A 25477-nucleotide genomic window follows, 5' to 3' on the forward strand; every position below is an offset into this window, starting at 1 on the left:
GTGCCGTACAAAAGTTAGTTTGGGCCCCGTTTGCACGTGCGCACGTGCAGAATGCCGCTTCCAGATCTCAGGAACGGCTGGGCCAATTGCGTTCAAATTTGGTACACCGCTAGCGGCCGGTTAGAAGGGTGCTTTGCACAAGTCCGTTGGAAGTACCCTCTCGCCCTTCCGCACGTGCAGGGCTCACTATCTCGCTCGCTCGTTCTTCGCCCAAAAGGCGTTTTACTGGTAATATTGATGATGATGATAAATATTGTATAAGATAAGCATACACAATGTCATAGGTATTGTCACAGATAACAGTAGTACTGGATTGGAAACAGGATTCCGGTGGCTGCAGTACATAAGGGGCCGAAAACAGAACCGAGTATTTCGTGCCCAGACTTTGATATCTTCTCTCACAGGCAACAAAAAATATTGGTTTATGTCAATGAAACTTATAAAGAAGCAATCTAGCCGTGCTCGTGTTTATTGTTGCATTTTTGCATAATGGCAACTCATTAGTACTACTGTTATCTGTGGTATTGTGTAAGTGCACATATGTTCAATGTGCAGCAACTTGTAAATACTGAATGTGCATGTTATTCATTGAGATGGGTATCGTTCAAGCTCAACTGGGCATTCAGATCGTCCACTTTATTATTCAAAAAGAAAAAAGAAATAAGGAACTGGTCACCCGATAAGACGGTTCTAAATCTACATATCTAAAAACTTCATGCAAATTAAAAAAGACAAGCTACTGATACCCAACATTCACATTTCAGAGCCAGAGATAATTTGGGAGCTTTGCTAGCAGACGAACTATCAGCGCTTCAGATCATCGAAGGTATAGACTGCGCCGCATAGCAGGCATGCCATGCGGCGCAGTCTATACGCCAGTCAGCTGAGATCGCTGGCCTGCCGTGGTATTGAACACCCAGGCGGCCGACTTCTCGGCACGATACAACATTCAGGCTCAAAATATGCTGTCAGATAAAATTGGCATCAAACAGTAAATTTGGGTAGGAATGCATGCTTGTTACATCGACTGACTATGGTTGCAAATAACAAAATATACGTGTCGGTACGCGTATTGAGAGCGTGTTTGGCTTTTTGTAGTTTGACGCGTTTACTGAATTCCACACGCCATGTCATCAGCATATTAGTCACGGCAGCTCGCCATCAGAGCGTCATCACGGTATTAGAGCTTCTGCTTTCCAATATCAGCATAATCAGATTAGAATGCACACACCTCACGAATCAGAATAAGCCCCATGCATTTCTGTCAAGGAAGCGCATGCAAGTATAGTAAATGTCTGAAATATTAAACAATAATACATCTCAGTATACACAGGCATATATCGAATTTTTCTTGTTTTTAGACAAGTGGAAAGACAAAGCAGTAGGAGCGTTTGCCACTTGATTAACTTAATTTGAAGTCATGGGAGGTCCATTTGCCTAACATGCATATTTTACCCGTATCAATGCACTTATAATGTCAAATATTGAAACCACTGCATATTCCTTTTCTACCCGTTGTTGAAGGGCAGCCTGGCATGAGATTGGTAATCAGGAGACAGAAAGGAGAGAGATGAAGGGAGAGAGAGGGAGAGGGAGAGAGAGAGGCAGAGGGAGAGAAGGAGAGAGAGAGAGGGAGAGAGAGAGAGAGAGAGAGAGAGAGAGAGAGAGGGAGAGGGAGAGAGAGCGCTGTTGTCGCAGAGCAGACGAGATGACGCGCAGCAGTTGTGCGGTGATGACAATCAAATATCCATCGGTAGGCAGCGCCGCGTCAATCCCAGATAGAGAGGAGAGAGAAAGTAGGACGGGAAAGAGGGAAAGAGAGGGATAGAGAATAATGCTGCCTCCGGCTACTTCTCGTCAATTCTGACGCCACGATCGATCACTATGCAACAATCATTTTGTTCCTGAGTAACGACCGATTTTTTTGAACTCATTGGGTGTCATTATAACCGAAATGGGCATTTGTTTTGATCTGAAAATGCTTTTCCGGTTTTCAGAGACGATTTTCGATTTTTGGCCCCGAAATTCGGTTTTTGGCCCACCGTGTCCGTTGTAATTGAGTAATCGACTCGTGGTAACTTTCATCGCCTTTCCTATGCCACAAGCTTTCGAATGATATCCGGTTTTGCATATTTGCGTGTAAAAATAGCCTCATAAATCTATGTTGAAGTAAGGAAATGTTGAAATTTTGTAAAATTTTGGCATTTTTTTCGATTTCATTTCAAAATAGAGAAACAACTAAAGACGCTATCCAAATTCTGAGCCCAGTTCCTTGAAGAGCATTCAATTTCCGTTCGGAAGGTACTATTTTAGTGCATTTTATCGGTTTACTGTGGCGTCCAGATTGAGTCACTGGAAAAACGGGCCCCCAGCCATTTCCATGACAACCTATGTGTTCAGTGCATGAAGAACCATTCTAACAAATGGAGGTACAGATCAAGATTCTGAGCAACAGGACTGCTCAAAAGTAAGTTCCTGCGTGTGAAGGTCACAAGGGGTCAACAACATGACCTCAGTTGACCCCTAGTTGACCCTATGGCGTTAACATACCTTATCAGGTTTTAATGCTATGTGATGTGACCTAGGACATGTGTTTAGGTTAACTCAATCTGGACGCCACAGGAAACCGATAAAATGCACTAAAAAAAGTACATTCCGAACGGAAATTGAATGTTCTTTAAGGAACTGGGCTCAGAATTTGGATAGGGTCTTTAGTTTTTTCTCTATTTTGAAATGAAATCGAAAAAAATGTCAAATTTTTACAAAATTTCAACATTAACTTACTTTAACATAGATTTATGACGTTATTTTTACACGCAAATATGCAAAACCGGATATCATTCGAAAGCTTGTGGCATAGGAAAGGCGATGAAAGTTACACCGAATCGATTACTCAATTACACCGGACACGGTGGGCCAAAAACCGAATTTCGGGGCCAAAAATCGAAAATCGTCTCTGAAAACCGGAAAAGCATTTTCAGATCAAAACAAATGCCCATTTCGGTTATGATAGGACCCAATGAATAAGAAAAATTCGGTCGCTTTCCAGGAACAGAAAATCTTTCATTTTTTGTTGCATAGTGTTATGGACGCATTGAGCAGCTGTAAAGTGTAATAATCAAAAGTCCTGCTGTCGTCCTTCTATTTCCTTGTTGTGGTGATAAGAAAGGATCCTTATGGCATACCAACAGAAAAAAAGAATTGTTCCTTCAGAGAACCAATTTTCCAAGCTGATTTTTGTGAAATTTGTACCGAGAAAACCAACTCCGCCAGACCCATATATGCAAACCATTCCCATTGTAATGTGCATCTTCCACTGTCCTGTCTTCAAGGAGCAGACAATGAAATGCCAGCCTTTTCGGACAGCTGTATAATTATGAAACGGTGCTGTTGTGTTCTCTTTGTGCAGGGACACTGGCGGATCCAGGGGGGGGCATTAGGGGCATATGCCCCCCCCGACAGGAGCCTGGGGAGGGCATTCAGTACAAGTATGCCCCCCCCGTTCAGACTTACACTTCTTACGCCTATAACGAGGAACTAAATAAAAATGGTTTAGAAAGCCTTCCTAGTAACTACTTTTGTGATCAGAGTCGTTTTAGTCAGTGGCGCGAGAACTTCTTCCAGACTGGGGGGGCTGAACCATAACCCTCGCCCGCACATGCCATTTTCCCATCCTAGAACGCACATGGGGGGGGGGCTGCCACCCCCCCCCCCCCGCGCCATTTCGTTCCTGTTTGAGATAGAGCTTAGAGGTAAAGACCAAAAAGATTCTTTGGGAAGAGACGAATCCAATGATACCCAGTTTTACCTTCTCAGGTCAGTCATTGACCTTCCAGGTCAGGTCAAACTAAAAAATGTTGCTGTTTTGGGTCACCGTTGGATATCAAGTGCGCTGCTTATCATATAATACCGATGACGATGCCGTTTTCTGGTGCCAAGCCAGCTAGAACCTCTTTGTCACACTACCCGACCAGTTTTTTGCTGCTGAGGTCATTTCAGGTCAAGTTAGGTCAAGGTCAATTATATGTGTTTGTATGTCTGTGTGTGTCTGTGTGTATACTGATGTGTGCACCGACTGTTTATGTGTCCATATTACATGAAATAATGATCTGAGAAGCTTTTACCAAAAATGCAGTCAAAAAACTTCACAAAAAGTAAATTCCGCTTGCCTAAAACGCAATTATCTTAGATGACCTAGGTTGACCTTGACCTTGACCTTGACATCTGTACATCGGAACAACATGTTCCATGATAGGTGGGAGGTAAGACTGGCAAAAAAGGCCGAAATCAAGGTGTCAAAAGCTCACAAGGCCCATAGCCGACGCAAGATGTTGAGAATTGGCCATTTGGGTCATGACATGACCTGAAAAACAAGGTCATATCTCCGAAACCAAAAACCACAGAAACTTGAAATTTTCAGTGGACATTAGGAAAGGATAGAGGAGCAGCTATACGAAAAATCAGCCTTCTAGCTCTAAAAATATTGAGTGCAGAGCAGAAAGACTACCTGGGGGGGGGGGGGGTGGCAACCCCCCCCCCCATGTGCGGGCGAGGGATAATAGAGATCAACCTAGGGTACCCCCAAATCTAGTTTTCTCACCGGTTTTAGGCCACTTATTTTTCAGACTTTGGTCTTTTCAACAACAACAAAAAAAACGAAAAAAATGCAAAAAAGTGAGGCGTTCCGTCTCAGCTGAGTGAAGAACACTGTAAAAAAAGTTTAGCATTTGGGGTACTAACGGCTGCTATTCGTAGCACCTTTTAGCGTCAAAAGAACCCTACGACGTATTTACAAAGAAGCGTGGTGCTAATACTGTGCTAATGATAGCTAACATTCCCATCAAATATTATAAGTTTAGATCACCTATTCTTCTACTGAGCTTAACGTCTACTTCTGCTAGTACCCAGTCCATCAGTGAGTGCTCTTTCAAGCTGGATTTCTAATTAGAACCATTTTAAGTGTTTTAGAAGTTGGTAATGCTGAATATGGTGCTTACGTTAGTATCACAATAGAACCGGACATGCTTACAGAGGAAACAAATTTGAAATTGGCGCCAAAGAAAGTAGCTAAGCCCTGCTTTACAAATCTCTGGGAGTCTTATCACCAGCCCTTTAGCACGTTTTGACGGCGCAGAGCGATATGCGCATGCGCGTGCCAGCTGTTTCCGGCCACGTGTTACGCCATTTTAGTGGAGTCCGTTGGTCGTGGTGGGAGTGTGCGCACGTGCTCCGGTATATGAAGTGAAATAAAGTGAAGTGAAGTGCTCCGGGCACATGCCACCGAGTGATAGCTCTGGAATGATAGCTTAAATCAGCTATCGGTGGAATCCGTCGTGCGTGGCATGGGAGTGCACGTGCTCCTGCTCCGGGAGGCAGTGAGGTGGAGGGAAGTGCAGTGCAGCAGTGCAGTGAAGTGAAGTGAAGTGCTCCGGGGCCGGGTGGTACATGAGCATTTGCCACCGACACATGCCACCGACACCGACGTTGATCGACTTTGGTGAGTCTGACACGTTGTATCTTTTGACATTATCTTATATTGTTTAAGTGCTTCATATTCCGACTTTGGTAAATCGCGCTTCTTGGTCTGAAGGAAAGTTGTGTTGTTTGCGAAAATAGCTCCCAACAGAAAAAATCTTGGAACTGATCCAGTTTTTTTTGCTCCAGGCATGGGGCCTGGTCAGTTCTTCCGTCGACTACCACTTACAATGGAGGACAACTACGACAACAACACGGGGTCTCCGGTTCCGTCTATCACTAAACGCCGTCTGGTCGTGGATGAGGTCGAACTTATGGCCATGAACGGAACGTCGGTTCAACGACCCCCCCCCCCACCGCCTCCCCCAGTCGATCTCGCGTTAATCGTCGGTCACTGCGAGTGTGCAGGTATATGAGCGACCTTTCGTTATTTCCCGTGCGTTTGTTTGTGTATATATTTACATTTGTTTTTCATGCAGATGATATGAAGTGTTAATAAATGTTCCATTATTATTTTTCAATTTTATAATGTGTTGGATGCTTGAAAGATGCACTTACACGGGAATATTGCAGAATGCAAAACACAATCATTGAGACTTGTAGTTATCACTTATCTAGGATATAACCTTTTTTGCACGTCTTTTCGGCCTTACACAATTTCCTTTTTGGTAATTGATAGTCCTTTTTGCAGTAACTAGTGAAAGTATGTGCTGCTAAAGAAAGCAGTTTTTGCGAACTTTTCATGCAGCAGCTTTAACTAGTATAGATATTCTACTTTCAGCCCCAATGCTTTCGTTAGCATTATTCTACTTGTCGTGGGGTAACAATAGCGCTAAAACGGTTCATATGTGAGTACGGAAGGTACTAACTGCATGCTATTCTTAGCACCTTTTAAAGTTTAGCACCGCTAGGGTACTGAAAATTGGTCTAGCAGGTGTAGGGTACTACATTTAGTACACGGGTGCTAAACAAATATGGGTACTTATATTAGCACCTTGATACTAAACTAGATCTCAGTTAAGTACGAATAAAATGCTTAGCTTAGCACCGCTAGGGTACTGAAAATTAGTCAATTGAAAAGTACCTCTATGGTGCTAAACTTTTTTTACAGTGAAACTACCGTTTTGGCAACCTGGAGTAAAGGTTTTAATCTGTCAAATGAGTTGCCGAGCCAGTGAAAGAGGTGGATTTTTCACTTACATGCTTTCTTCCTATGTGACCCACAACCCCTAATTTGGGAAGGACAAGCTGCCCAACGGTTCCTGGCCTCATGAAAAGTTGTGGGGACTGCCCCCACGGCCGCAGAGTTGTGGGGGCAAGCTTCCCCCACTGCCCCCTCCCCCGGTTCCCGCGCCTATGTATGAATCTATGAAATTATTTTGGTAGATTTCCGATTTCGATTCCTCCAGCTGGGGGGGGGGGGCTCAAATACATTACGAGCCCCCCCCCCCCCCCCCAGCTTTTCGGCTGGGGGGGCTCAGCCCCCGCTAGCCCCCCCGGTTCCCGCGCCACTGGTTTTAGTAACCTTAATTTAGTTGTCATTGCTTTATTTTGTCTAAAAATATGTTGCTTCTTAGTTCTAACCACAGGGGAGTCATGCCGCTTCAACCCTTTTGACCGTATTGTCTAACGATGGCACTCATATTGCGCAAACCATGCAGGAATCGGCCGCCGCCTATGCTTGGGAATAGGGATGGTTAGAATATGATTTACCTGTATGGCCGCAGCCAGTGCAGCGTAACCGGGGGGGGGGGGGGGCACAAGGGGCGCGTGCCGCCTCATTTGATGCATGGTGCCCTATGGGCCCGAGAGGCCCTGCAGTGCCAATTGGCCGCTCAGGGTCCAAGCGTGCCTTATTTCGACTGAGATAAGACCCGCAGGCCTCGTGAGAGCACCTCACAGAGTCACGGGCTCCTGAGTCACATCACACATCACATCACACATCACACATCTCCATAAGGGCCCCACTCCGGCTTCTGAGGGCCCTGTGCTGGCCTCTGAGTGACCTTGCTGACCTATTAAGCGTCAGCTCTAATTAGGGTCCTGGCCCATACCCGCATGGAACGGCTCCACAGTTCCACACCAGTGTCTCTGAGGGCCCATAACGGCGCCTGTGAGGGTCTCACACCGGCGCCTTTGAGGGCCCAACACCGCCAATCTGAGGGACTAACACCAATATTTCTTAAGGCCCTACATCGGCGGCGGCTCTGAGGGCCCCACACTGGCGCCTCTGAAGGTCTTACACAGGCGCATCTGACGGCTACCTACCTGCACTCTGTGGGCCCCACACTGGTGAGTCTGAGGGCTCCCAGTGACGCCTGAGAGTACCACGCCGATCTCCAGGATCCCGCAGGGCTCCTGAAACCCTCTGCTGGCCCTTGCTGGTCTCTTGAAGACCCCTTGCCCCCATGCATGTGTCTCTGAGGAGTGAGGACTCCCACAACGATGCCTTTGAAAGTCTTCACCGGCGACTGTGAGGGCACCACACAGACGCGTCTGATGGCCCTACACCGCCACCTCTGAGACACCAGTGTCTCCTGAGGCCCACATCGGCGACTCTGAGGGTCCCACACCGGCGCCTCTGGGGCCCCACACCAGTGCCTCTGGCAGCCAGCCACCGATAACTCTGTAGGTCCTACACCGGTGACTCTGAGGGCCCCACCGGCGTCTGAGAGTACCATGCCGATCTCTAAGGACTCCACAGGGCTCCTGAAGATACTGCCGGCCCTCACTTGCCGGCCTGTGAAGGCCCATTGTTGGCATCATACGGCCCGTTACCGGCCTCTGAGGGCCCTTTGTCGGTCTCTGAGAGGTCCTACTGGGTTATTAAGCATTCGCATTTCGCACCAACAACTCCAAGGGCCCCACACACAGCCATCTGTGAATGGTGTGGGCTTAGCGCCACACCAGTGTCTGAGGCACCACAACGGCGTCCATGTGAGGGCCTCACACCAGCACCTTAGAGGGCCCACACCGGCTCCTTTGTGGTTCCTGCACCAGTGCCTCTGAGGGCCCCACACCACTGCCTCTGGGGAACCCACACCGATACCTTTGATGGTCCCACGCCAGTACCTCTTAAGGTTCCACACCGGCGGCCCTGGGTCGGCTCTATACACCAGTCATTCTGAGGGGCTGAGGGCCCCACCGGCCCCACCAATTTTCGTCGATTTCTGGCGCTGCCCGGGTATTTGTCCCAAAAGCCTCCTCCTCTTGGATCTGCCAATGGGGGTCAGGTGTCCTACCATTTCTGTTTTTTTTTTTTTAGAAAAAAAACTCGTATCAGGGCTATGACGAAAAATAAGTGGCCTAAATCCGATGAGAAAACAGGATTTGGGGGTACCCTAGGTTTGGCTCCGTGACCTGGTATGCCCCCCCCGCGCTGAACCCCTGGATCCGCCAGTGTGCAGGGAAGTGCCCGTCACTTGACGATGAAAACAATGCTTCCAAATAACTGCGACAGTCTCGCACTGCCTGGCTTTCTGAGGCATCCCATGGTCTCAATGTCAGCATTCACTATCGTAAAAATACCAAGACGGTGACGAGCGCTCACCACCATTTTCATTGCTTGTGGCAATGTGGCATGGAGTTCCGAAATACCACTGGCCACTGCTGTATTGGGGACCTTGACGGCTCAATACCACTTGCACTAAGCGGCTGAGCGCTGTTTGCTGCCATTATCAGAATGTCGTAACTTTTCATTGCAATGACACTCACTATGACCAGCATCGTCATTAAAATTCATACTGACTAATCAATCAAATAGGTGGAATATAGTGCGCTAAGAATCGTTCAGCCTAAACTCTTCCAGGGACTGGGTGAATGCCCATTGCCCACCTCGTAGGTCAAACACGCGGTTAGGTAAACAAATTTAGCTGGTCCTGGAATAATTGACCGGATGTGATGACGACGCAGTTAGAGGTATTGCACGTTGTGAAACTATAACCCATGCAGCAACCTCGCAGACCTCGGTCACAATCAGGCCTTCTCCGTCCAGAAGAACGGTAAAAAGATGGCTTTTATACACGATTTGATCGTTTTTTTAGGACATGGTTTCAGGCTGAATGTCCGACTAGGCCACTAGCTAAGTTTTACCCTTGCTCTTGCGATCACTTACCCACTACATTCAGATAGATCTGATGTGAGACGGGCGGCGACGTGCTGATCTGGCAGAAGTACCAGCCGGCGTCCGAGGCCCGCACGGACAGTATGCGCAGGCCCCAGTCCTGGCTGTACTCCTGGTGCAGCGGCTGGAACCGGCGGTCGTCAGTGAACCGCGATAAGCCGCCGGTCAGCACCTCGATGTCGCGACCCCAGGACACCTGAGGGGCACGGGGTCAGAGGGTCAGGAGGAGAGGAATCGGATGGAAACACAACGTCGCACGACAGGGCAGAATAATGTCGGCCGATTGCCAATGCCTGCTTCATAGTTATTGGTTATACTGTCCTCTGCTACGGTTAAAAAAACACGTGTAATTTGCTTAATTATGCAAATGTTTACGGTTGAGTTAATGGCCGCATGGATAGTGATTATGGAGGGGTATGCTTTGTAGTTCGAGCATAATTTCTGTATTGCGTTCAATAATTCGTGTTTGTCTCAAAAACGTTATCGTGTCGCGCATCTGTATCATGAATTTTGATTCAGGGATGTTTTGCATCAATCCATATACAATGGCACATTTCTTGAGCTAGCCCTTCAAACAATGATTTAAAGTAAAACAATCTTCTACGGGTACACGATAGTTCAATCCCCCACAGGAAAAAAACTAACTGTCGCGCCCGAGTTCGTCAAAGAGCACTCTGGCAACGTCACTGCCCGAGTGAACATTCCTACTAATAGAAATGGAGGGAATAAAAGCAGACGACAATCATTGCACAGCTGCAAATTAATAAGCTGCAGGTGTATGCAAATAGCAATTTTGCTCTCTTGGACATATAAGGCGCTGCCGGGAGCTGAAAACAGGACTATCCTGCTAATAAAGCAGGCCCGCAGAGTACCGAAATGGCCGTCTGTGTTGCTTTGCTGCCTCTACTGATGGCCCAGTAGTGAATAATAGCCTCATTGTCCTGACCATAATGGCAGACGCTGACTAACGCCAGATTAAATAACGAATGTGCAACCGTCCGAGGATCAAAAGAGTTCTAATTCCGACGACATAGGCTCGGATGGCTTCATAAGGCAGCGCGCCGGATTGGCTCGAAGCCTTCACTCTCCATGATGAAGCAGTGCGTTGAATGACGAGGGAGGACGTGAGCGGCATTGGTGAAGTAGTGGGTGCTTCGGGTACCTAATCGTGTGACGATTTTTATCGCCTAACGGCTGCATCGAGGTTCCATGAGACTTGGATGCTCTGTGATGTAAAAAAATAAGCGTAAATAAACATTTAAAGGTAGTGTGCCAGCTTTCCTGGACCGTATGGAGTTAATGGCCCAGATAAGGAGAACCGGATTTTTAGAACTTATCAGTTATCCGTACCTTCAAAACTCATGGAAACGTCTTAAATTCTTCAAATTTTGAGTACCCCAGTGCGAAATTCGCCCCGACGGGTTGTCGGTCGTACCCCAACCACATTTCACACCACTATGAACAATAAATGCACACACTGAAATCGCTATTACCGATATGCTCATCCAATCAAGTGTCGATAAACCCGTTCATCATCATCTCCTGCGGTTTCGAACACGCCTGTTAGGTGGTGCGGTAGACCGCACCCAAAGCCAGGGCCCCGGTAACGTGAGTTAGCCGAGTCGGGGCAGCGTGCGCTGACCCAAGCCGGGGCCGCGCGTCCTCCCGGTGTCATGTGATAGCCCGGGGCTGCCCGCGGGGATGCGGTGGACCGCGCCCAAAGTTGCGGCCCCGGCTTGGGTCAGCGCACGCTGCCCCGACTCGGCTACCTCACGTTACCGGGGCCCTGGCTTTGGGCGCGGCTTCTGCTCATACTTTGTGGTGCGGTGGTGGTGCGTCGGGCCGCGCGCTCTGACTTCGGCCAAGAAAAATGCGTCAGCTGATCATTGTCATTTCTGCCACTTGCGTGTGGTGAAATGGGGTCATAACTTAAGAGACGGCTTTTTCATATCAATTATTTTACATAAAATCATATTTCAAACCATAAATAATGTTCGACAGCCAAATAAAAGAAACAATACCAATACAGGCTTACAGTTTAAGGCTCGACATTGTGTTGTCTACGATTAGACAGCTGATAACTCATTCCCGTACGTCGTAACTCTATAATGACCTTTGCTTATTGTCACATGTGCGCCGCATTCGCGATTGTTGCCGACGCCTGTTTGCAGGTCAGCCCACTACAGTTGTTATACATATCGAAAAACCGATAAACTTTTAGGCGAAAAAGGCACTATTCCAGGCCCATTTTTGATTTTCTTTGCGATATTAGGTAAAAACAGAAGCTTCTTATCCTAGGAAAAATAAAATGGGAAATCTTTCAAAGGTGGCACACTACCTTTAATCTCTTTCCCACTTCACCGCAATCTCATCATACCATTTAAAAGTTTTTTTTTACAATTTTGTCCTTAAATGGGATATTTGACATCCGTGACTTGCAATCTAAGAGATTCACCAGTTCTTCTCGACGACGCAAAGTGGTAATGATTTCTTCGCTAACTTGTTAATTACAGCTTGTCTCATAAATTTACGAGCCCGTCAGCTCTAACACGTGACAACGTAAAATCGTTGGACGGCGGACCGACCGATAACAAATTTATGGACAAACTTAATCTACGCGCCGCTCTGTCCATTTCTAGCGAGACAGTGCCCGGCCGGAAGGACCAAATTGTCGGCTGCCCGTACCGAGCTGTCACCGGCGAGTCTGCTGGTGACATGACCTCTACGCTATCGCAACAGAACAAAAGAGCTTCCCCGTATAGCCATGCATATAGCCGCCGGTGTGATGAGCTATCTGTTTTATTCTTAGACATCAAGGCCACCTTTGAAGACGTATAGTTTTACTTCACATAAAGCCTCTCTGTTCTGTCCACGCTTTGCCCCACGTGGGCCGAAGATATCACCCAAATCATGTGACTAAACATCAGCACCTAAATACTCGTATTATCGTGGCATAATGCTACAACTGAGACCAAGACCGACGGGCTTGCTACCTGACTTGTGATCTGGTCTGTAAACTGTCCTATGACCTAACCTGTTACCGTATCTGTGGCTTGATCTGTGACCTGGCCTTTGACGGAACCTGCAATTTGATCTGTGACCTGATATGTGACATGTGACCTGAATTATGGTCTAACCTGTGACATGACTTGTAAACTGACGCAAAATTCGCAACTAACCTGACCTGAGATACACCGTTTGACATGTGTGCCAATCTGTCTAGCCGCAACCTCACCTGTCTGGCTCCGATGTGTCGGATCCGACAGTTGAGAATCGCCGTTCCGTTCAGCGGCGCTGTGACGTTTGGAGAGTGCTGCAGCAGCAGTTTAGGCCCCGAGGGCAGGCGCAGTGACGAACGCAGCACCGACGTAGATGACGCAACGGCACCTGCGCAGAAAAACACCGATCGCGTCACAATTGTCTTATGACAGATGTCAACACTGCCCAGAGCTTCCTAATCGTGTCCAAGCTCCTCCTCTGAACATTTTTTTTTTCAGAGAGGGAAGAGCGTTCGGTTCATCGTCCGACACACACACGAATCCTGACAGTTGACAGTGCGGGACTCTGCCCTTCATGGGTGGTGACTGTTGATGGTCGGCACGGACCCCGTATTGGGGTGACGGGTCACTTGTGGACACTTGGGAGGGAGCAAAGGGAACGTTCATCAGGTTAACAAGGCCCCCGTGCTCGTTAGCAGCTTTCGACGCGGCATAAACTCCGCGCCACAGTAGGCGGCATCAGGCTAACAGCCGGCTGAAATTCAGTGCTGAGTAATCCGATGCGGAAAATGATGTTGGTCCATTCCGCGAGATTTGGATGCGTCAATCATGACATTAACTGCTCCACAACAGTCCTCTTATACCAGTCAGTATGTGTAAGCTGTGGAAAAGTATTTTGGCATAACAGTATGAAATATTTCTTTTGTTTATTTTCGCATGTCCTAGGAAGGTGATCATCCATCGATTCGTCCTCCCCCAGTGCTTCAGGTGCTTGAAGGGCACTCGTCAACTGAGATGGCTGGCGTTGAGAGTCCGGCTCCAGCTGGCTACGTATCGTTATCAGAGACTGACGGAGAATGCCTGCTCAGAGTGGTAGTGTTTTATGTTTCGGGCAGTAATCTAAATGAGCTGCTGCCCTTATAGCATCATTTTATATTCCTGCATTTAATATTAGTTCACAATGTTTTCGGTGTTGCATGTTGTTCTAGAGCTATATGCATGTTATCCTAATTCCTATATTTGTCGTGCTGCTGTATTTAATGGTTGCATTAGCTGTCATTTTAGTGCAAAGCCCCTTCATTTATTTCAGAAAGAAATCAACTCAGGAATCAAAACACTTTTTGATCGCATCAAAGTTTATTTATTCGGTGGAAGAGGTTGCAACATTATAAAGAAATGTCACACATTGTGAAATTAACGCCAATTTAGTCAAAATTCAAGCCCAGATATAATGGAAAGAAATATATAACTTGTTGCTGCGTCTATCGTTTTTGTCAAATTAGACTGATTGGTCAATAACGAAGCCACTTGACAACCACTTTTGGACCATTTTAGACATTGACGTCAATACCGGTCAGGTTCCAACCGGCCATGAATAAATCACCTCTCAATAAACCGCAACTGTGAGACAAAGTTACACATCCATTGACAGCTGAGCCTGTCAGCCAGCCGAACTTAGTAGCAGATTGTGTCTGCTGTGACGGTCCGTCAAGTTGGCCGTGGTGGTCCGTCCAAACCCCCTGGCCGGACACTAGCCCCCCCCCCCCCCCCCACCGCCGCTCGCGCTGCTGGCCCCGATCCAACGCACAGCAGTACCGTGCAGTTATCGGACCGACCAGTGCTGCGTATAAATCGACGTCTGAGATGGCGACGACAGACGGTAAGTTACTGCCGGGCCGGTGACCTGGCCGGGAACCAATCGTCGCAGGTCTATTCCTCAGGTCACGTCGGAACGGAGGACACGGGTGCTGAGCGTGCGTGTGTGGGGGGGGGGGGGGGAGGGGGCAGAGGCTAAGAAAGGAAAAAATTGAATGACTATAGGTAGCCTTTATAAGCTTGTGGTGCACTACCGATGGAGAGCAGCGGGGAATAAGGTGATTATTTTTTTGAGAATGCTGCTGCAATCACAGATAATGCTTCGGTGGTATCGTTATTGCACCAATTCCTTTTGAGCAGTGTGCGATTTTTTATAGCTAATAGCCGTGGTAGTGGTCAGCATCAAGTGTGTCATCTCTAGCGGTTGGTGTCACTCTCGGTGTCAGCTGCCGTGTCACCAGTGTCAATCCCGGCGTCTGCCGTGGCGCTGCATGCACCACGGCTCGTTAGGCCGTGTTCCGCGGGATGCGGCGGCGCCAGGGCGGTCGGCTGACCCATCCATCGATCAGTGCCAAACTGCGCCGGAAATGTGACGGCGGTGACTGGTGATGACAGTTGGACTGTGACTACGGCGACTGGTGATGACAGGCCGTGACGCCGCAGGAACCAATAGCGGCGGATGACACCTTCACTTAAGGGGGGGGGGTATTGCCGACTTTTCGTCCCATTCTTTCCATTCAACGCCCTTAGGGCCAATGTTAAACTGCCAAAATCAAAGGGGGCACGGTGCCCCGGTGCCCTCCCCGTTCCGCCCCCCATGGCAGGAACCGGAGTGGTCGCCCAGCGGTGAGGGAGGAACTCCATAACGTCTCCCGATCCCCAGACTGTACTATGAGATGAACGGCTAATGGTAGCGCGTGTTATTGTTCTTTTTCGGTACTTGGATGAATGCAATAAAGCATCAGTCAGTAGCGATGAGAAATTGTTTGCGCCGTGAAGTGTATTTATAAGGTTATAAGCCGACATATAATATAAATCATTGCCACTTCTAAAAAAAAACTTGGGCCAAATACCTCCTGTGCAGCAACGCTGCTGCTATTCGTAAGTATCGTTTGAGAGAGCATGCAAACTAAAATGAGTAGGGCGCTCTCTGCCTGTGCATATTTGCCCGAGAGCGCGCTTTTAGCCCGTGGCGGTAACTGATTAGAGATATTTAGAACATTTTGAGTTGGCAAACATTGCGACTGTAAACATCCGTCTATTTAGCGTTGAATGCAGTTCAGTAAGCTCCGACAAAATAAGCTGAACTGTTCCTTACATTTATATTTATTAAAAGCACATAACAGATTGTTTTGAGAAAAAAAAACACGAAGTACTAAAATATCAGTTTTAAGTAAAATGCTCTACTGCGTTCTTATATTTTATTTTATGAGAACACAAACAAATTAGCTTTTTAATCTTTTGCAAGTTCTTCACTGTTCAGGTCATTGCATCGCTTTGCTGACAAGATGACTTAGTTTGACAAGATGATTCATTCATGGCTGCGTACTCCCTTTGTGTGCGAGGGCTTTCAGACGCTAATTTTGTCCTTGGATCACTGTGCGGTCCTTTGACTTCTTGCCAGACCATCGATACCACACAGCCAACCATGAGCTAATGCAGATATGGTGGCACCGTTCGCGCCGAGGTCAAACGCTTATTGAGACGCTGGGATTGATTGCTCAGGAAGCATGTCATTAAGCAAATCATATCAATGTTTTACACAAGGCATGCATGATGTGAATTCATTTGCGTACAATGTAGGTATGTTTCTTCACGATACTGCTCGTAAGCTGTATGAAAGTAACCTATTTTCTTTTTCAAAACGAATGCTCGACTCACCTTCCCAGAGTGTCATGCCAGTTTGTAACAGCAGCCAGGAGACCAGCCAGCCGACTGCAGTCCCCAGTGGTGAGGCCATATCTCCCGGCAGCACTCTCTCCGTGTCGGCCGCTGCAGCTGCCGTAAGTCACCCACAGTGACCTCCGCAGTCGGCCGGGTCACGCGGTTCGCACCATCGAGCAGCCCCTACAGGCCGCGAGTCACCGACTGTGGAGATTGCCGCCACTCCGCGAAGTTAACACTGATATTCGCTCGTTGAGTGGATGGTCTTTGGGTCAGTCACCCACAGAATAAATCAGCACTCCAGTCACCGGTCAGCGAAATCAGAGCTAACTCAGTCACTGCACCAGGCTCAGCGAGACGATACCCAGTCACAGCACGTCGCGTTAGTCATTCAGTCACTTTGCTGAAATGAAATCCCCGACACTCAGTCACTGCCGCTGAGCTAGAAGCGCCAGCTCTCAGCCATTACACAAGCTGTGATTTTCAGCTCGTATGGACTCCGCCAATAGGTCAGAGAAGCTCGCAGGTGACAGGCTCGTCTCACACAGGTCATCAGCACCAGCCGTATACGGTTGTCGGGGTGCAGAGCCTCCCTGTCGTCTGATGGATGAGCTGACAGGAGTGATCCTGGCGCTATTCGCGGACGATGGCTCTGAAAAATAGAGGCAATTTGTTAACGTGCTTGCGATAATCATATTGCTGATGTCTTTAGTGCATCCGTCATTGCCAATATTATTATAATCCAGTCGGCAGCGGCCGACAAACTTGGATTGTTTTAAATCAAGTGCGACTCCTTTGCTTTGGCATGAATAATTCTGCAGCGGCCGTGAGCTGGAGCGGTTCTGAGACTTTCGGAGAGTGGGATTCGCTGTTGGTTCATTTTGAAGGCCCACGCGCCGGCCCCGAGGAATACATGAATACGGCCCGGGCTGCAGCCGGGCCATGGGGTTAGTGAAGCTGTCTCCGGGTTAGTGAGGCTGTCTCCGGGGTTAGTGAGGCTGTCTCCGGGGTTAGTGAGGCTGTCTCCGGTTTCTGAGCCTCCGAGACAGCTCCATCGACTCACTCCCAGAATCTCACGACGGAGAAACGCTGCTGAAATCCGCGGAGCGCAAACCATCAGTCATGCGCCTGCATACACTCATCCGAGGGCAAAGCAGACGAACTGACGTGTCTGTATGTGTCTGTATGTACGGTGAATTTTAATAAATGACGTGTGAACTGTTATTCAAATCATTATCTTTACAGCTTGCTGCGATGAATGCCACCCGTTTATCATCTTTCACAAAGTATCTACTTGGGTGAATAACTGGATGCAAGAGTAATTATCAGGGATGCGGAGCCGTGAAAATTCCAGACGGCTCCGGCTCCGGCTCCGGCTCCGGAGGAAAAAATCGGCTCCAGCTCCGGCTCCGGCTCCGGGTGAAATGTCATGGCGGCTCCGGCTCCGGCTCGGGCTCAGAGTAAAATGGTCCGGCTCCGGCTGCTCCGGCTCCGGCTCCGGTTCCGACTCAGTACATCCCCACTTATTATCAGTCCGAATAAGCCATCCGCCCCAAGTACTACAACACACTTGGATATACAATCAAATACGTTTCTCCCGAGGAACACGCATTACATTTCACTGCAGTACCCCCAAAACATGTGGAGAGCAGCGAGAATGGAGGCGGGACATTCATTTTGGTCCTGTCAAAGCCTGCTAAGGCCGGCTTAGATTATTTAAAACTCTTCCAGCCGATACGTCTTGTGAGCATATTGAGATACAGCAGCATTGATATTATCATAGTGGCTTGAAAAGTGCTGTAAAATGTACTTACATCGTAACTTTGTACAGTAGCTGTTCCTAAAAAGGAATGCGTACTGACTGCTGACTAAAGAAAAAGGTGAGAGATTTCGGCTCTTTTCACACAAAAGATGAGCCATTTGCCATGAGTGCACCTATCACGACTCCGGCCAGTGTCCGTGATATGTCTGTTTAGCTGCTGAGTGCTGATCGGAGCGTGTGATCCCAATATAATAGCGAGTTTTGATGACCTAACTCTGCAAGTAAACCTCAGCCTCAATACAGATCCCTCAAATAGCCTGTTTCACTTCGAAATATCAGTGTAAGTGACCGTTAAAATGCAATGATCTATCAGGAAGAGCCATGAAAGTATGTTATAACGGTTGGTGAACGTGAAATGGCCGCAAAGCGGAGAGGAGGTCGTTAGGGTGCGCACGTCTCCTCGGTGCATTGTTTCCACAGATACTTTCCAACCAACCAGAGAAGTTCAGGGGTCCTTACGACAAACACGTGTCACTCAACTCGTAAATGACATTTACCCATATTCACCCAACGTCCGAAACACAGACCTTTCCGCGGGTCCGCCCCATCCCAGTCGTTGTTGCTGCAGTTCCGGTTCAAGTTCCGCACCGTCGCTCCCTTACACATCCAGCTCTCTGGACTTCCTCGAATGGCAAACTTCTCAGACTAACTCAATCGCGCATTGTGCCTGAATGGCACGCTCGAGCTGAGCTCCACAGCGTATTGGCAGCACCTTATAAGTGGTGGCGTATTTCATGTCAACGGCCCGGTCATGACACCCGAACCGGACGTCCGCCGACCGGCGAAAACTGGACCCCGTGCGGCCATTTTACAGCGCCACATTTCACAGCTCGCACAACTTTCTGATTTTGTAACCAGCAATTAGTGTGAGATTTGTACCACCGCTCATTACAAGTCCCATTAAAGTGTTTTACAATAAATCTTAGTCGTAGAATTTGACGCATGGCTTGGACGTCGGGCCAAACCAATAACGGACGTCCAACTTGCCTGGGATGATCGATGTTCAGCCATTCCATTTCGCGTGCCCAATTGTGTCGCATGAAATGTAATATTTTCCACCACCGCAAGGCGACAAAACTCAATAATACTTTTTGGTTGTCTACCCGTTTTTGTATTTATTAGGTTTCAAAGTCCATTAATTTTTATGACAAAAAAGCATGAATCCACATGTAACGAACTACGCTATGGAGGTGTGGAATATGCACAGTTCAATACATAATGATGTTCTACTTTTCGCAGGCTTTCAATTGCCTGACCTGGTAGGCTGTGTCGCATCACACGGGCTGAGTGACACACTTCTGTGGTCATCATTCTGTAGAACATGATTCTGTAGAACATCATTAATGTACAACTGTAGTCAGTTGTAGATTAAGGCAACACAATAATTCCCCAGCCTTATCAATTTTAGGCAGACTTAACAGAGTTTAGTAGTTAACATGGCATGGGAAACACACTATTTATATGTTTGACACTGTATTGTATGTGTATTGCGTATACCAACATTTTCCCCACATAACATTCCACGCTGCACCGAGTTACAGCCATAAGGCATTGCTCCGCTGTTTGGTATGATACAAGGTTATATCTTGCTGTTTAAATCAATTATATAAAAACCATATTTCCCAAAAAATTTCAGGCACAAACTAACCTACAAACTAAGTTGTCCGACTCGAACAAATGTGACTGAATTCACTCATATCATTATCAACATAAAACATTGGCCCAAACACGTTTGGTTAGATAATCCTGAACTGCGTTTCGAAATTATGTTTATAGAGCATCCTAGATGGAATTCTTTTCGACCATTCTGTCATGGATTTCTGTTGCAAAGTACATTTTTGTGGCATTAAATACGGTCATTGCATTGTAACACCTAAGTATATATGTAGAGTTTGTGTTCGAATATCTATTCGACGTCATTCTTACTTACCGTGCAACAAAATATAGGTGACCACAATACGCTGCTCTCGCCTATCATCAATGTTAGTCACACCAACAACAGATCGCCAATCACCACTCTCCGCACAGACCAAAACCTGCACCATCCGACCCGTCACTCCACCCGATCGCCTCTCCCCGGCGGAGCGCGGTACCGGACGCCTCCGTCCTCCGACAGCGTCGGTCTCAACTGCCGACCGCCGTCGCCGCCGACGCCGGCCCCCGGTCGCGGGAGTTTGCTCACCGACGGCCGCCGTCCGGGACGATGGCGATCGTGAATGGATGCCACCGGGTGGCGTGGCCACTGAATGCTGGAAACATATTGAACTGGTCCAGGTGTTTTAAAAGCAAAGTTTGATGTAGCCAGAGACCGAGGATATGCTGAAAGATTCAGAGAGACGCCCAACTGCTCGGCAATGTGTTCTGCGATTGGTATTCGGTGCCTCCTCCCTTTGACCTTTGAAATTACATAACTATTGGTAACTGCGCCAACACCTGCTGGCTCCTCTGGACACTGTTAATCCCCACACGAGCAAGGACGCTGTGCTGGCGCTGCCCGCTGTTCGACCTTTGCAGGAAGAAATCCCAGCGGGAGCAGACGCTTCTCGTGACTGCCGCAAAACATCTAAACTGCAGAGAGCGTGTGAGCCGGGGACGTGTGTCGCGGAGCACAATCCTGTGGACCTCCTGTGCGGCCAGTGTCACACCGGCTGAGTTACTCGGTGGTCGCTGTGCCGGTGTCTTATTTCGGGTGCTGGCGCCACCAGGTCACGTCGGTCAACAAGACATTCTATAAGACGTGCTCCTTGACCACTCTGTCGTGGTGCCGCGGTCAGGGACTGGTGGCGACGTGGAGGTCACCTTCAGGTGACCCTTCGCTGACCAACAAGTGTTTTCTTTTAGGTCCATGGTTCTCGCTGCCTGATCATAACAAAAAGAAGTGATTTTTGTTTTTCATCTCACACAAATCACAAACATGTTTTCACTTTACATATATCATTTCCAGAACGCATTAGCCATGGTGGCGCCGAAAAGAAATCGAGGGAGCTGAGCAAGTACTTTTATCCTGACGTCACGAAGTGCGCATACTACATATATATTTACATGATATACATATGATATACATATATTGAGCGATGAGTTCAGCACATCAGTGTCGTGATTGATTTTGGATTGAAATAACTCGAACAGGTGCATTACAGGTAGTACATTATATGATGAAATTGTTAAGTGGCAACTGGCAGCTCAACTATACTGTAGAGGAAAGTCAAAACCATCATAGTTAACTCAAAGGTTAGAGATGTTTACCCAAGGTCGTCAGCTACAGGTAACCTTAGCTGACGACTAAAGTGGAGGGTAGGCCGAGGTAATGCTACGATCCATCCGGTGAAGGTCACTCTCTCAACAGCCGACCCTCATCTCCCAACGGTCGTTCCAATGACCGACACTCATCCCCGGCCGGCGCGGCGGAGAGCGGTCAGCGGTGCTAATGATGTCATGGTGACACAGATCTGTGAAAGCAGCTTAGTGCTCGATAGATAACATGTAGGCAAAGATCTAGCTGACTTATGACAGCCTGAGGTATCAGCCACGCTTTTTGTCCATGGTCGGCTGTATTTTTTTTAGTATTAGTTTTTTCCTATAGAAAAGATGATTCTCCAGTAAGACATTAACCCGCGCCCCAGTGGCGGTCTCAGCCAACTTCGCCCTAGTGGGGGGGGGGGGCATATGTTACCACCCACCTCTAACCCAAAAACTAAGAGGGCTAGAAAGACGCGGTAAAAAGCAGTCGATAGCTCTCAATGCGAACGTTTGAAAGTATTTTGGTCATTTTTCACCTTAGAGCAATATTGGGGTCAGGCGCGGATACAAGGGGGGGGGGGGGGCCATGGGGGCCATGGCCCCCCCTTGGCCGATTTTTTTCAAAAATAAAATAAAAAGTTAAAAAGCTGAAAAGGGGGCCTCCTGAAAATAAAGTGGCTATTCATGTTGAGATGTTGCCTGAACAGCTAGATAAGCTCAATAGACGCAGTTTTTTTTTGGGGGGGGGGGCCCAACAAGTGGGAAGATGGGGCCTCCAACATATGGGGGCCTCCTGGTTTCTAATGGCCCCTCCCTTGGAGATTTTCTGGATCCGCCCCTGATTGGGGTCACCAGAGGTCATCAAAGGTCAAAATTTGCCAATTGTCATTATATTTTTCAGAAAACATGCCGCTATCTCAGGAACTATGGTAGCTAGAAAAACGCATTGAAAAGCACTCGATAGCTTTTGAACTTTTCTTTTGATAAGGTTTTTATCAAATTGACCTCAGGTCAACGGTTTAGCCTCCAGAGGGCAAAAACTCCAAAAATAGCTGTTTTTACGAAAAGTGTTTTTCGACAATAACTTTCGACTCCAAAAAGCCTCGACATTTCTATTGCCAGAATCGTGTTCCCCTCGCCGAGACGCGTCGAATGAACTACAATTTGACCTTGAAAGGTCAACTTGAAAATTTGACCTCAGGTCAAGGTCATGACCTGACCGGAAAATGTCATGTTGCATATCAGTCGATGCGTCTCAACAAGACAAACACAATGAGACCATCCCCAGCGTTCTATCTCTTTCCAATCGCGAGTGATTGGCAAAAAACTGTTTGTAGCCTCAAATGACCTCGGATGACCTTTCTAGAGGCTATCAGCAAAAATGACACCTTGGTCATCACGAGTGGTCTAAATCATTGTGATTCTGAAATATTTGGACTGTTCCTATGCGTACACACGGATCTAGAGGCATTTTCATTTTTCTCCATTGACTTGTAATGGAAAGGTCACGCCACTGACCTGACCTTAGGTCACGGATATAAAAAAATCCGAGATATACAAATTGTAGGCGCCCATAACAGCATGCAATCCACCAAGTTTAAAACCTTTCTGACAAACACTGCAGGCTGGACAGGATTGCAAACTTTTTTTAGGGTTAGTCAGTTAAGTTGACCTGGTGACCTGACCTGACATGACCTGGGGTCAAAAATTTCACACATTGTCCAAAATTAATGTACCAAAAGCTACCCCCAGGCGCGGCGCTACGCGCCGCGGTTTTTTATTCACACGCAAAAAACGCGACTGGGTGGTAACATATGCCCCCCCCCCCACTGGGGCGAAGGTTAAAACGATATGTTTATTTCATTTAGCAGCCTACTACCGCTCCTGAATTCCCGCACTCCCTGATGGGAAGGGGACGTTTTATCTGTATAGCTGTTCATGCAGGCAACACATATGTAGTAGCAAGCACCAGACGGCGTTCATGAGGCTTCCACAAAAAAATGAGGGCACTTCGATCGATTTTTAGGTCAGGGTATGTTCAGGTTACCAGAAATTATCCACGGTTTATTTTTCAGATTCCAACACACTCATTGACTGATCCCGTTGAAAATGAGCATGAATTGAGTTCCAATCGACCTCAATTCAAATCGAAAATTCGAAAATTAATTAATTAATTCAAATGAGCCTTCACTAACGATTACCGTTGGAAATGATGAGTCAGCCCGGAAAAGGCAATTAGCGAGCAAAGAGAATAAGTACCTACATTCTAAGGATGATGAAAAAGATATCAGAGGAAATGAGACTTTATTGAGTCCCCGCCAGTGCCTGTAAAACGACAGGAAGTTCATGCGCATGTATGCTCTTAGTCGCGCCCCCCTGACTGGCGTTGATCACCACTTTGATGGCCACCTGATTTCCTTGGTTCAGCCTACCACTATTCTTCCAGTGTCCCCAAATGTGGCACGCCTCATTGGCCGCCATCCTAACGGTGGTAATACGACCCCGATAATTACAAACGGCTCTGTCGAATCGCCCGTAGAAGGCGCCGCGCTGGCGCCGCTCGTCGTAAATCTCTATCGAGTACATGGCCGAGCGTGGGCATGTCGCAAGCCCACGCAAACCGTTCGCGTGTCCACCGAGGCCGAAAGGTGTTCCGGCGAATCCGTGCGCGTGTGTCGTGCTGAGTACAGCCCTTATGTGCTCACCGGCAGGCTTAAAAAGTGTGCCAGTGCTCTAGGAAGGGAGCGTGTTGAGTCGCCGGAGGGGGCGGGGGGGGGGGAATTTCGTGGAAGGAAGGAGGACTGCTTGTCATGTCCACATTGAAGTCAAAACTGCTTCAGGATACTGTCCAGTGTTAGCGCTGGTCATTGTGGACAGTTGGGTCCCCAGAGTGGAGCCCCACTTCACTAATCAACCGTCGCGTCGGCACGATCACGGGGTACACGACAGGGCGCTGGGTGTGCATAACGGAGCTGGACACGATTGGCCGTGTTGGTCACGCACTCATCCGTCCAACACAACATGTTGCATAAAGAAGACATGGCGCCAAAGTGTCACGAAACGCATTTTTGTGTCTTGTGGCTAGCCAAAAGCCTCTCAAAACTCAACACACTTTTATTGCCATCATTTCTATGTTCGAGACATTCATGTTTACAAAAGCATCCCTACATAAATATTGCATCATAGAAGCATTCGCGAGATCGAAAAATGGAACGGACTTCCCGTGTAATGGTACCAAAAGGCTAGAACTTTATGAAACATCCACCTTGCAACACCACGCAAGACCTATGATAATGATTCCCCTGACATAATGCATTGAAGTCTATGACTCAGCCATGGGCATGAAGCAGTGTGACCTGAGCTGCCGATGAGCTGCAGAGGGCACTGCCCGTCGGAGGGGCTGTGTGGGGTGGCGCTGGGTCATACAACGGTCACCATATCACCGACGGCCTATCGCACCATGCGTGGTTTATTTTCCCGTTTTAGCTGGCTCAAAAGCACGCATACCTGTGCTAGTTTCAAAGTAACTGAGAACGGCGAATCCTTCCTTCCAGCGGTACTTCTCGGCCGTGATGATTCGTAGACGGAACATTCTCGGGAACACATCTGCCGGACAAATTCAGCTCATATGGCGCACATAAGTAACTGACAAATCACCCATGGGACTACCAGATCATACCAATAATTCATAGCAAAAGTAAAATAACTGATGGCATTGATTATCGGTGTACATACACTGAGTGCAATAGCAACACTTTCTTTTATCACACCGTCAGAATATCATGCTTCCAATCAGCTCATTATTTTAAGAATCCATTTCGGATGACTGTGCATGACAATTATCTTTATGACATACGTGTTACTGTTTGCAAGTGAGGTGAAATATATTAGCCCTTTTCACGACGGGCTACCTGGCGAATGCACCTAATTTGACCAAATTTGCACCAAATCCCTTTTAAAACAAATATCTTCATATTATGAGTTTATTTCAGTATTTTAATCAAAAATAATGCTTAATAATTTGAAAAACGAGGACTTTAAAGTATAAGTATCTGTGCAACCCAAACTGACAACTTTAAAGAAACACAGTGAACCTAATTCGATCAAATCTGGACCAAA

At 47.6% G+C, this 25477-nt stretch overlaps 2 protein-coding genes across 2 annotated transcripts in view; both read right to left on the reverse strand.

Moving 5' to 3' along the window:
• Window positions 1–20243, reverse strand: part of LOC122383524 (hemicentin-2-like) — a 42420-nt gene extending 22177 nt beyond the window's left edge. The window contains exons 1-4 of the mRNA XM_043370032.1: window positions 20049–20243; window positions 16294–16948; window positions 12834–12985; window positions 9590–9794 (exon numbers count right to left, since the gene is read on the reverse strand). Of these exons, the coding sequence (XP_043225967.1) occupies window positions 9590–9794; window positions 12834–12985; window positions 16294–16372 (436 nt within the window). The 5' untranslated portion in view covers window positions 16373–16948; window positions 20049–20243. The remainder of the gene's footprint in view (window positions 1–9589; window positions 9795–12833; window positions 12986–16293; window positions 16949–20048) is intronic.
• Window positions 20244–24457: 4214 nt separating this feature from the next.
• LOC122383525 overlaps window positions 24458–25477 on the reverse strand; it is a 55267-nt gene continuing 54247 nt past the window's right edge. The window contains exon 24 of the mRNA XM_043370033.1: window positions 24458–24964. Within this exon, the coding sequence (XP_043225968.1) occupies window positions 24828–24964 (137 nt within the window). The 3' untranslated portion in view covers window positions 24458–24827. The remainder of the gene's footprint in view (window positions 24965–25477) is intronic.

This window comes from Amphibalanus amphitrite, unplaced genomic scaffold (assembly GCF_019059575.1).
Source record: "Amphibalanus amphitrite isolate SeventyFive unplaced genomic scaffold, NRLGWU_Aamphi_draft 000166F_arrow, whole genome shotgun sequence".
Lineage (NCBI taxonomy): Eukaryota > Metazoa > Arthropoda > Thecostraca > Balanomorpha > Balanidae > Amphibalanus > Amphibalanus amphitrite.